The sequence below is a fragment of the Convolutriloba macropyga genome, chromosome 3 (assembly GCF_964194025.1).
Source record: "Convolutriloba macropyga chromosome 3, txConMacr16.3, whole genome shotgun sequence".
Classification (NCBI taxonomy): domain Eukaryota; kingdom Metazoa; phylum Xenacoelomorpha; order Acoela; family Convolutidae; genus Convolutriloba; species Convolutriloba macropyga.
In genome coordinates, this window is record NC_134470.1 from 25,114,499 (window position 1) to 25,126,886 (window position 12,388).

General features: G+C 33.7%; 1 protein-coding gene across 3 annotated transcripts in view; it reads left to right on the forward strand.

Annotated features, from left to right (window-relative positions):
• The window catches only part of LOC142336957 (UDP-glucuronosyltransferase 2C1-like), a 115,151-nt gene extending 103,278 nt beyond the window's left edge, over positions 1-11,873 (forward strand). For all 3 annotated transcript variants that reach the window (XM_075385953.1, XM_075385951.1, XM_075385952.1), the window contains 2 exons: positions 10,709-10,894; positions 11,316-11,873. In XM_075385953.1, the coding sequence (XP_075242068.1) occupies positions 10,709-10,894; positions 11,316-11,560 (431 nt within the window). In that variant the 3' untranslated portion in view covers positions 11,561-11,873. The remainder of the gene's footprint in view (positions 1-10,708; positions 10,895-11,315) is intronic.
• Positions 11,874-12,388: the final 515 nt, after the last annotated feature.

Genomic DNA, 12,388 nt, shown 5'->3' on the forward strand with positions numbered 1-12,388 from the left:
GTCTTAGAACCACCAATAGATCAATGAATATAAATCTCAGCAATTATTTGAATAAAGCGTTCCCCATTTGCCACTTCTTACAATTCGTATAATATTCAGCACTAAACCTTTAAGTATAAAAAAGAGTCAGCAACAATTGATCAATCGTACGTTTCATATAAAGAAAAAAAATAATTTTTTCGTCAGAGACCTTTTTGTGAATTTAGAAAAAAATGTCTGCCGAACAAACCGATTGCTTTTATTTCCCGTTGAACAACGAAAAAGAAACAATACCTCAAAATCACTGGAGCTCCATTTACTGTAGATCCCTAATCTATGTTAACACTATCTTTCGAGTCTTTTAAGACACAAATTATTCCTGCTTTAGTATACGAGCCATTGTCTTATAGTAAAATATCCGTTCTACAGAAAACGTGAGAATCGGAACTGTAACTCTTGAAAATTGCTTTGTTTCTAGTGAATAAAAAATAATTGCATTTTTGGTGACATCGAATACTGGTGCATAATTTGTCATATTTTGGGCTCACTATAATTGCGCTCAGGTTTTTGAATCAACAAGTCATCTGCAAGAGATGTAAGTCAAAAACAAATTTATTCATTTTAATTTGTTTAAAATTGTTCTCACCTGTTGTAGCAGATATTGCTAAACGTATGAAAAAAACTGAAAAAATCTTGTTTTAACTTAAGTCTCACCCGCATTTTAGAGATTATATGAAAAATAAGTGCAATTGAGTCTCTGAAGAGATACCAGACCTTAATTTATTAAAAGATTCAAAGCAATTTTCTTTTGCCGAAGTATGATGAAAAATAAATGAACCTTTAGAATTTTTACGCAGTGTAAATTATGGCTTAAAGCAGCGAATTTAAATGATGAAAAGAAAATTCGGGATCCAAAAGTAAAATAACTGAAAATCTGCTTCCGTAACCAGTTTCCTTCTGCTCAATTTCTTAAGTTTACTGCTATAAAGCTTTCTGTTGTTCCCTGTGTTATAAACGTTTGCTCTGCAAAATCTCTGATCTTCATTATATGCGTTGCACTACTACTTTTAACGTCTCCAACAGACGCTATACCTTTTTCAAAAGATGAGTATCTATGACAATACATTTCATAAAGTTCTTGCCGTAGATTGATTTCAAACAGATTTATTTCCTTCAAAAACAGCGTGCTTGTAAAATTCACCCTGAAAAAATCAGCACTAAAGGAGCACGAGTCACTGTTTACCAAACAAAATTAAAAAGTAAAATTGGAAGCTACAAAGTGTGATGCAACCCAACAACAGTTACTCTGGTTTTGCCATTCTTTTTTCTTTTGATTCAAGCAGCACAGATGCCAGACAGAATATTATTACTCTTTAATTTATTACGTCGGAAAACAACGGTATAATTTTTCCCTTCTTCCAACTCATTAGATTTTGACAAAATTTTGTTCTCAAACAAACTGCAACTCAAGCAACGTAGAAACTGGCAATAATGAAGTTAGTTCTAGAAAATGGATTACACTATATGCCTATGGAACATATATGCAAAAAATTAGCCTGAGAAAACAAAAAGAAAACCCTAGAGATGGCACTGTTGGTAAGTGGCGAAATGTACCTCTATCTCTTCCTCTATCAACCTGAGGCTGCCTCAGTAAGATCCGTACCTCTGATGCGCAAAAATTTAAAGCTAACTACAAATTTTTTATAGTAAACTATCTTAAACTTAACTCAGCTCAGTCAGATTGTAATTCAAACCTTTATGTTCAAAGTTTATAACAAACATTCTTTTTCCAATCAAACACGAATAGCATTCCCTACGCCATATGACTTTCTATACGTTACTCTTCGTAACAGCTTCGATCTGAACGCTGGTGAACGTAATCACAAATTTAAATCTGATACGGGTGCTATTTAATTGAAAAAGTAAATTATATTCCAATGCAGTCAGACAGTTGATTCAAAACCTTTTCTATTTTATGCAAATAGTACTTTCGAAGCATATCTTAGAATAGAGACTGACTATTTGCGATTTAATAATCTTCGGCCACTGCAAGCTTTCACTCTAGTATTATTAGGAAATGACTTTGAGCTAGAACTCTCAACATTTCTCTATACTTTAAGGATTTCTCATGGAAATCTGCGTTGAGTTGGATACACATTACCAAGATACCATACAATGTTTCTGAAAACAAACGGCAATGTTACCTGGCTGTATATCTGTTCTTAATTTCATTCCCTATACAAAGTATCAATGAGTGCTATAATAGAATACCAATTCTTTATGAAGATCAAATATATTTTGTTGATCTTATTTCTGAACAAACTTTCACTGAAGCCGCAGAACAATTGTGTTCTAAAAAGCATTCAAGAATGTATCAACGAGATTTTGATCAAGACAATTCTGGGGTTGGCTAACCCCACAGATAAAAAAGTAAGAGGACTTGCACTCCCTAAAACTCCCGTAGTTTTTCAGCAAATTGCAATCATAACCACTGCAAGCATTCATGCATCTATCTACCCATATAAAAATGATTCTAAGAAAGAATTCTGAACTTCAATCACCTAAAACTCCAAAATGAAAGAAGTCCTCAGGGACTTTACAAAGTCATTATTAGGTAGCGGAAAATCATTTTGAAAATTTTCAGGAAAACATTTTTTGTTCTTTAAGAATAATTTCGATTTAAGACACCTCAAATCAAATTAAACACCTTCATCACATGTTAACACACCATGAGACAATGAGTTTAGACACACTCAAAACTCAAAATTTATCAATTCTAATTTATGACTGAAGTCTCAATCGACAAAAACCGTATTCTTAGTTCTCTTTCTTTCAATCCCGATACACTTGAGAAAGTAATTGCTAAAGCAAATCTAAAGTTGAAATTCAATATGGAATTAAAACGGTAACTGGTTTTCAAGCTTCTAACGAAGCAAGAAGTGTTGTACTGTTTGCTATCATTACTATCAAAGACCCTATTGCTGTCTTCAGTGGAAATATAGCAATCAACAACTTAACAATTTTTTAACATCAAATTCATTCTTCAAGCTTAGTTGACTTTAACCTTCTAACTTCTAAATGTCCCTTGTTTGGTTTTAGAACCACCAATAGATCAATGAATATACATCTAAGCGATTATTGGACAAAAGCGTTCCCCATTTGCCACTTCGTACAATTCGTATAATATTCCGCACTAAACCTTGAAGTATAAAAAGGAGTCAGCAACAACTGATCAATCGTACGTTTCACATAAAGAAAAAACTATTTTTTTTGTCAGAGACCTTTTTGTGAATTTAGAAAAAAAATGTCTGCCAAACAAACCGTTTGCTTTTATTTCCCGTTGAACAACGAAAAAGAAACCAACACCTCGAAATGACTGGAGCTCCATTTACTGTAGATCCCTAATCTATGTTAACAATATCTTTCGAGTCTTTTCAGACACAAATTTTTCCTGCTTTAGTATACGAGCCATTGTCTTATAATAAAAAATCTGTTCTACAGAAAACGTTGAGAATCGGAACTGTAACACTTGACAATTGCTTTGTTTCTAGTGAACAAAAAATAATTGCATTTTTTGTGACATCCAATACCGGCGCATAATTTGTCATATTTTGGGCTGACTATAATTGCGCTCAGGTTTTTGAGCTGAAATTTTAAATTACTTTTTTGATAAAATTAAATTGAATTTGTTAGATGCATCTTATACTCTCTTCATTAATTAAATGGAAGTTGGAGAAATCAACAAGTCATCTGCAAGAGACATAAGTCAAAAAATAAATTTATTCATTTTAATTTGTATATTAAAAAAAAGAATTCTGGATTTCAATCAACTCCAACTCCAAAATGAAAGGAGTCCTCAAGGACTCAACAAAGTCATTATTAAGTAGCGAAAAATCATTTTGAAAAATTTTAGTAAAAATTTTTTTACTTCATGATCAATTTGATTTCAACCAACTCAAATCACATTTAACACCTTCATCACCAGTTAACACACCATAAGAGATTGAACTTAGACACACTCAAAACTCTCTTCAAACTTGATCAACTCTAATTTATGACTGAAGTCTCAAACGAAAAAAAGGTATTCTTAGTTCTCTTTCTATCAATCCTGATACACTTGTGAAGTTGAAATTCAATACCGAACTAAACACGCTAACCAGTTGTCAAGCTTCCAATGAAACACGAACTGTAGAACTGTTTGCTATTATTACTATCAAAGATCCTTTTGTTGCCTTCAAGGGAAAATATAACAATCAACAACTTAACATTTTATTAACATCAAAATCATTCCTCAAGCTTAGTTGACTTTGACCTTCTAAACGTCTCTTGTTTGGTTTTAGAACCACCAATTGATCATTGAATTTTCTTCTAAGCGATTATTTAACTAGAACGTTCCCTATTTGCACCTCTTACACTTCTTATAAAATTCCGCGTAAAACCTTGAAGTACAACAATGAGTCAGCTACAATTGATCGATCATATGTTTCAAATAAAAAAAATTTTTCGTCAGAGACCAAATTGTGAACTTAGAAAAAATTGTTTGCCGAACATAGCAATTGCTTTTATTTCCCATTGAAAAACGAAAAAGAAACAAAACCTCGAAATCACTGGAGCTCCATTTACCGTAGATCCCTAATCTAAGTTAACGCTTTCCTTTGAGACACAAGTTCCTACTGCTTTAGTATACGAGCAAATTTCTTATAGTAGAGTACCCCCTCTACAGAAAACGTTGACAGTCGGAAACAACACTTGACAATTGCTTTGTTTTTAGTGAATAGAAAATAATTGCAATTTTTTAAACATCCGATACCAGCGCATAATTTGTCATATTTTGGGCTCATTATAACTGTGCTCAGATTTTTGAGCTGAAATGTTAAATTAATTTTCGATAAAATTAAATTGAATTTGAAAAATGCAACTTATACTGTCTTTACTAATTATTAGATATTGCTAAACGTATGGAAAAAATTGAAAAAATCTTATTTTACCTTAAGTCTCAGCCGCATTTTAAAGAGTATAAGAAAAATAAGTGCAATTGGATTTCTGAACAGATAACAGACCTTTATTTATTAACACATTCCAAGAAATTTTCAATTGCTGAAGGTTGATGAAAACTAATTGACCCTTTAGAAGTATTATGCACTGTAAAATACGCCTTAAAGCAACAATATTAAATGCTGACAAGAATATTCTGGCTCCAAAAGTAATAGAACTGAAAATCTATCTAGGTATCAAGTTTCCCTCTGCTCCATTTCTTAAGTTTACTGCTATCAGAACCTCTTGTTTTTCCCTGTGTTATAAAAGTTTGCTCGGCAAAATATCTGATCTTCATTGTATGCGTTGCACTACTACTTTTAACGTCTCTCACGGACGCTATACCTTTTCAATATATGAGTATCTGTGACAATACAGCTCCTAACCTTCTTGCTAAAAATTGACTTTAAATAGATGTATGTCCTAAAAGAAGCGTGCTTGTAAAATTCACCCTGACAAAATCAGCACTAAAGGAGCACGAGTCACTGTTTACAGAAATTGAAATATAAAATTGGAAGCAACTATATTTGATGAAAGCCAAAAACAGTTACTATGGTTTTGCGATTCTTTTGACTCAAGCCGCATTGATGCCAAGCAAAATGAAATTACCACTTCAGCTAATCTAGACGCTCAGAAATGCAAATCTGCAAGGAAAAAAACGGCAAAATTTTCCCCTTCTTCCAATTCAGTAGATTTTGACAAAATTTTGCTCTCAAATTTTAACTCAAGCAACATTGAAAGTGGCAATAACAAATTTAATTCTAGAGAATGGATTACACTCTATAATTATGGAACATATATGCAAAAAGTTAGCCTGAGAAAACAAAAAGAAAACTCTGGAGATGGCAAAGTTAGTAACTGGCGAAATGTACCTCTATCTTGTCCTTTATCAAACTGAAGCTGCGCTTCTACATCTACTGACTCATTAGCAAATAATTAAAGCTAACTAGAAATTTTGTATAGTAAAGTATCTCAAACTTAACTCAGCTCAGTCAGATTGTGATTCAAAGCTTTTTGATAAAAGTTTATAACCAACCACATTCTTTTTCCAATCATACACGAATAGTATTCCCTACCCCATATGACTTTCTAAACGTTACTCTTCGGAACAGCTTCGATCTGAACGCTGGAGAATATAATCACAAATTTAAATCTGATTTAGGTGCTATTTAATTGAAAAAGTAAATTATATTCCAATGCAGTCGGACAGTTGATTCAAAACTTTTTCTATTTAATGCAAATAGTACTTTCGAAGCATATCTTAGAAGACAGACTGACTATTTGCGCTTTAATAATCTTCGGCCACTGCAAGCTTTCACTCTAGTATTATTAGGAAATTACTTTGAGCTAGAACTCTCAACATTTCTCTATACCTTAAGGATTTATCATGGAAATCGGCGTTGAGCTGGATACACATTACCAAGATACCGATCAATGTTTCTCAAAACAATCGGCAAGGTTGCCTGGCCGTATAATTGTCCATAATTTCATTCCCCTACAAAGTCTCAAAGAGTGCTATAATAGAATACCAATTCTTTATGGAGATGAAACACGTTTTGATGACCTTATTTCTGGACAAACTTTCACTGAAGCCGAAGAACAATTGTGCTCAAAAAGCATTCAAATTTATTTTACCGAGATATTGATCAAGACTATTCTTGGGTTGGCTAACCCCACAGATAATAAGAGTTAGAGGACCTGCACTCTTTAAACCTCCTATAGTCATTCAGCATATTGCAATCATAACCACTGCAAGCATTCATGCATCTATCAACCCATACAAAAATGATATAATTCTGGACTTCAATCACTTTAAACTCCAAAATGTAAGTAGTCCTCAAAGACTTTGAAAAGTGATTTTTAAGTAGCGGAAACTTATTTTGAAATTTTCCGGAACAGATTATTCTACTTACCTAACAATTTATCTAGATTTATTCAACTCATCAATTTCTTCAATAAAAGGTTTAATGAAAAATTCGGCAATATACAATATATAATTGAGCAATGCGGAACATCCTAACGTTCCTACGTTTCCAGTATAGGAATAATTCTTTTATTACTTTTAATGTCATCAAACTATATGATGCATAAATGAGGAGGACTACTTCTTTTTTACTGCAGACTTAACTAAAATGAGAATTAAAAACAAAATAGGAAGATAAAAGCTGTCTGTATAATAACTTGCCGAAGAACTGTAGAACAAACTCTTAGAATAGAGTAAAAGTAGAGATTACTTGATATTTTAGGAATTTTCGTCTACTCTAGTGAAATAATATCAGTCTTTCGGAAAGAACCTTCAAATTGTTGGCCCGATTACACTATACAACCACCGCCTAAACCTCAATCCGGAGCTGAACAACGTTCGCGACTTTTGTCATCAGTAAAACCCACAACTCATGTTACTTCATCCACAAACTTCCGACAATCAAGGATTCAGCATTGCAAACTTAAACATCTAGTAGTATTTAATCAACAATGACAACATCAAATAAGAAACGAACAAAGACCGCAGCAACAATTGCTAAAAAACAACCACGTAAACAATTTATTAGAGAGATATTCAACCCAGCGACACCTAAATATTGATTTGAACCTAATCGACAAATTTCAAGCAAAGATCAATAGATTCAACCTCATTGGTTACTTGTCGCAGGGAAAGTTTAATTTTAAAAGCTAATTACAATCTAGAATGGCAAACAATAGAAGTCCCGATTGACAATGTTACAGCCAATCTCTTTCCCCAGCTAGATACATTTACTTATCAGGTAGAACCACAATTTCTCACCGAAATACAACGCTCTCAGTTAGATTAACGCTCACAGTTAGATCAACGGGTCTCAGAGCTCCAACTGGAGATGTTCAACCTGAAGCATTAACTCAAGTCCTCCGCTCGTCACGTTGGGCACTCAAAAAATGGAATAGACAAATTTGTAATTGTTGATTTTCAGTAGTTCCTTCTTCTTTCTTTTTCTTTCTCTGCCGGTGAGAAAAGTTATTCGTTATACGATTGCGCTATAAAGCCTAATTATTTGAGTCAATTTGACAAATTTATGAGTTCCAATACCTGCAAGTAGATACCGGATATTTCTAACGAATCTGCATTTCTCATGTATCCCTTGACGATAATATGGTTATAATTCCCCAATCCGCTCAAAATTTTGAGTCAGTTTAATCAGTTCACCGGTTGCTTTGCTAAAAGTTTATAGTGAACAAAGAGTCGTTTTGATTATAAAGACTTCCATCAAATTTCTTAAAATCAATTACGTGCAATTTTTTAGTATACATTTTGTATTTAAAAAATTCTATTGCGATCTCATTAAATTTTTTGTATCACAGCTCATTAAAAATTCAAAAACCTTTTCAGTAGGAAGCAAATTTTACACTCTATTTTCAGTTTATTTGACATTCGAGCTACAAGAAATTATCTTAGTTCTCAAAGACAACAATTCTAATGAAATCAAATTTCGTTAGATTATTTAGTTTATGTTCATCAGATTCCAAAGTTTAGTTACACAGAGGAACTCATTAATATCAATAACTTAAACTTTCGGCGGCTCACTTATTACAGTTGACTATTTTCATCATTTATTCCACAATTTCCTACGCGAACGACGTCTTTATTTCCACCCAACATGTAAAAAATTTTGGTTTTCATACTCTTGTTAAATTCTGCTCTCGTTTCTTCCAAAGATTAAAGATTAACCTAGTCTTCATTGCTCAATTGCTGTTGACACAAACTTTGATTTACTTTCTTATTCAGAATGAAAACATATTTTGAAAGAGCTGTTTACATTGAATGGTATATAGATTATTGCTCATTTTCCCAACTTATTGAATTCGTATGGATAAATTTAGCTGAACAAATTACTTTCAACATGTAAATTGCAGGATCTCTAATTTAGATTATTCCAATTTCCAGTGTGAAAATGTTATTTGCTTTGAAATGATGACAGAGAGCAAATTAAATCACGTCATAAAAACAATTCAAAATGATCAACACAAACGTTGAACATTGAATCCTTGAAAAACAACTTCAAAGTCTTCTTGGATTGATTTCTTATTTAGCAAATACGCAAATAAAGATCAGTTATGAAACCGCATTCTTTAATTGGGGAGTAATTTCCGCAACACCAACCCCTATGTTGTTGTGCGCCTTTATTTTAATCTCAATTTTTATTTATCTTGCTGGTCATTTTAGACAAATAAATTGACAAGTATATCTCTAAATCTACCTTATCTTCCCTACTCAACTTCAGATGTAATAACAGCAAAACTTTTATAGAAAATCTACAAACGGTCTATACCCACGACCACCCAAAATGTTGAACATAATATTTTGTATGACAATGTAATCAGGACATCGTCATTCCTTTTTCATGAGAAGAACTCAGTAACAAGAAGCTTCGACAATGTTTAACTAAGTTATAAACCTCAAAAAATTTTAATGTTTAGTTATTATAAATTTAGCCAAAAAATTATCCATCTTTGTAAAATTTAATGTTTTGATTTAGTACCTATGGACCGGGAAGGGATGTACTGAAGTGTGCTACACTGCGTAACATTGCGTAAAACTTTAGGTGCTATTTTGAGAAAGGCGTAGTGCGTGAAGCAGAAACTTGATTGGGAGGAAGTCCAATTCAACATGTGAACAAAATACTAAGTAGTTTTGAAAATTATGCTATTTTAAGATCATCAACTCGAATTGAAAACACCATAAGGTGGTTCTATCACGTCACTTCGAAAATACCAACTGAACCTTGATGATTCTGTCGACACTGTTATCTCTATCTATCCAATAGGACACTAGAGAGACGCGTGTTCACAAGTATACAAGGAGCTTGTACGCTCAACTACCATTTATTTTTGGCCCCCGTTAACTTCAGATTTAAATCATACCCCAGTATCGTTTGTTTCCTTAAATCTCAACTTAATTGAGCTAGATTTTAACTTTTTTTGTGATTAGTTCTTAACTTTAAACTCTCTTAGTCATAAACTAATAACTTGGGCACAATTTGGAATTCAGATAAGTCCAACTTAACATCTCGTAAATACTATCTCAGTTACAATTTAACTTAGAATAAATGAACGTGTGCTAACTAGTGAACTATTCTATCCCCTCCTGCGCGGTTCATATTTAATGCCCGTTAACCTGACTTATTAATTCATATTTGCATTTGACTTTCTTTAATACAACTAAATACCATGAGTAGAACTAGGGGTTGAACTCTCAAGTTATACATGTGGTCTCTTAATTAACCCCGCCGTTTAAGTAACTAATGTACGGACCAGCAGTATACTATCTGCGAGCAGCGTTATCGTTGGTACAGAAATAGGATAGTCTTGTGCAACTGATCTTCTTGTATAGTTTAGGATGTTCATACGGTCAGTGAGAAAATTTGCCATCAATCGAGAACCGTATTGTGATTCGAATATAAGCCAGTGTATAGAGTAAAACTTAGCAGAGTCACGTAACCTTGCTTCAAACACATGGTTTTCCTTGTAAAAATGCCAGCAGCATTAAAATGTGGCCTTACTTTATAGGGAAATCTGATATACTAGAATATGGCTGTGTAAAGATCTGGCATTTTGTCTCTGATCAGTGGAGAAATTAGCTGGTGCTGTTTTCAAGTGAGGTTAGGATGACAGAATAAACAAGAAAACATGAATTCTGTGGCCTGTTGTGTGTGTATTTCAGTTTATGAATCCCCTCGACTTTTCTGTGCTGCTAATTTACCACGGCTAACAGTCTTGCTACATCCAAAAGTGAAGTTGTTCATCACCAATTGTGCCAACAACGCAATGCTCGAAGGCGTTCACTCAGTCACGCCAATGATCACCAGGCCATACTTCGGATACCAACCAATCAACTCAAACGCTTTGGGCATCTGTTTTCTAAATCTTAATATGGCCTGTAATTTGACAAAATGGTTTTAAATTAAACAGAAATCAACATAAAATGTGTTATAAGCAAGCTAGCACAAATTGTAGCGCAAACAAGTTCATTCCGACAGGACATATTTGTAAAATTCTGATTGTCGAAACTCGCTGAAACCAGGTGTAGCACTGGTCGCGGTCCCAGACAGAAGTGACCTCTCATCTGGCTCAAGACAGAATAATCAATCTCCCAATTTTTTTACAGTATTTTTAAAAGATCCTACAGACTAAGTTTTTATCCTAAATTTTTCAAAAAACTATTTTCCGTTTTCTGATTTCAAAAGTCAACATAAAACTGACAGCGCGATGCCTTAATTCATAAAAACATAACAAGTTTGTTGAAAAGAAAACAGATGCGTATGGTATAGTGAGGAACAGGATTGGGAAACTTCTGAAAAGGCTAGTCTACAACGAACTGCAACGCTTAATTGACCAAATGTTGATTGAACCTGGTTACTCTGAGATGGTACAACGCTTGAACTTTATCAGAAATGAACAAATTAAACTTGGTGGAGCGAAGAAGGCCGTTAAAGTGATTGAAGCGGTCCTTGATGGCCATATTGCGGTGAACCGATCGATAGCTGCAGAAAACGTGATCGGATTTCGACCCTAAGCCGGATAAACATAAAACACTACCTAATATTATTTTGAGACCATGTTAGCTTTTTTATCCATATGTAAAGGAACCGAGTTCCTTTATACTTTTTATACCCACACACATTTTCCTCCCCCCAGATACCTCTCCGTCCTCCAAAACCCTTTCATTTCATGATTTCCATCTCCCCAACCTATTTCCATTGATACTCTTTATATTTGCTGATTTAATTGAAGAAGTCAGAATTAATTGACATTCACTTCCAATATTATTTATAGTAAGGGATTTCCCGTTGTTGACCATAATTTGTGTGCCAATGGGGCGAATTGTAGTTTATATATATATATATAGCTTGATTTGCTACCATGTGTGCGACTTTCAGAAATAAAAATATTATTGAGAAGTTGTCATGGTATGCAGGACTCAGGCCAAAGAGCATAAAAACTTTTGGCGTATCCTAGGGTCAAGAACGGACCTTGAAATTTGCTCAACTCAGACTGGGGATTTTTTGTTTTTTATAGGGGAACTTAGAAATTTGACACTTTAGCACGTTTTAAGTTCTGGTTTTGATAACTTAACAAAATTAAATTAAATACATCACATTCAAAAAAGATCCAACCAGATTTTTATTCTGTCAAGAATAAAAATCTGGTTGACTCAACAAGATTTTTATTCTGTCCCTAGAAGTGAGACTGAGATGAGAGTTCTCCTGAGAAGGATGATTGCGTGGGTTGCCTAGTCACGACAGATGGGCTAGCCTTTCTTGCAGATTGAATGCCTCATTTCGAAGGCTGGATAATAATAGGCGTCCTTCAATATAGTATCTTTCAATTCCCCATTAGTTTT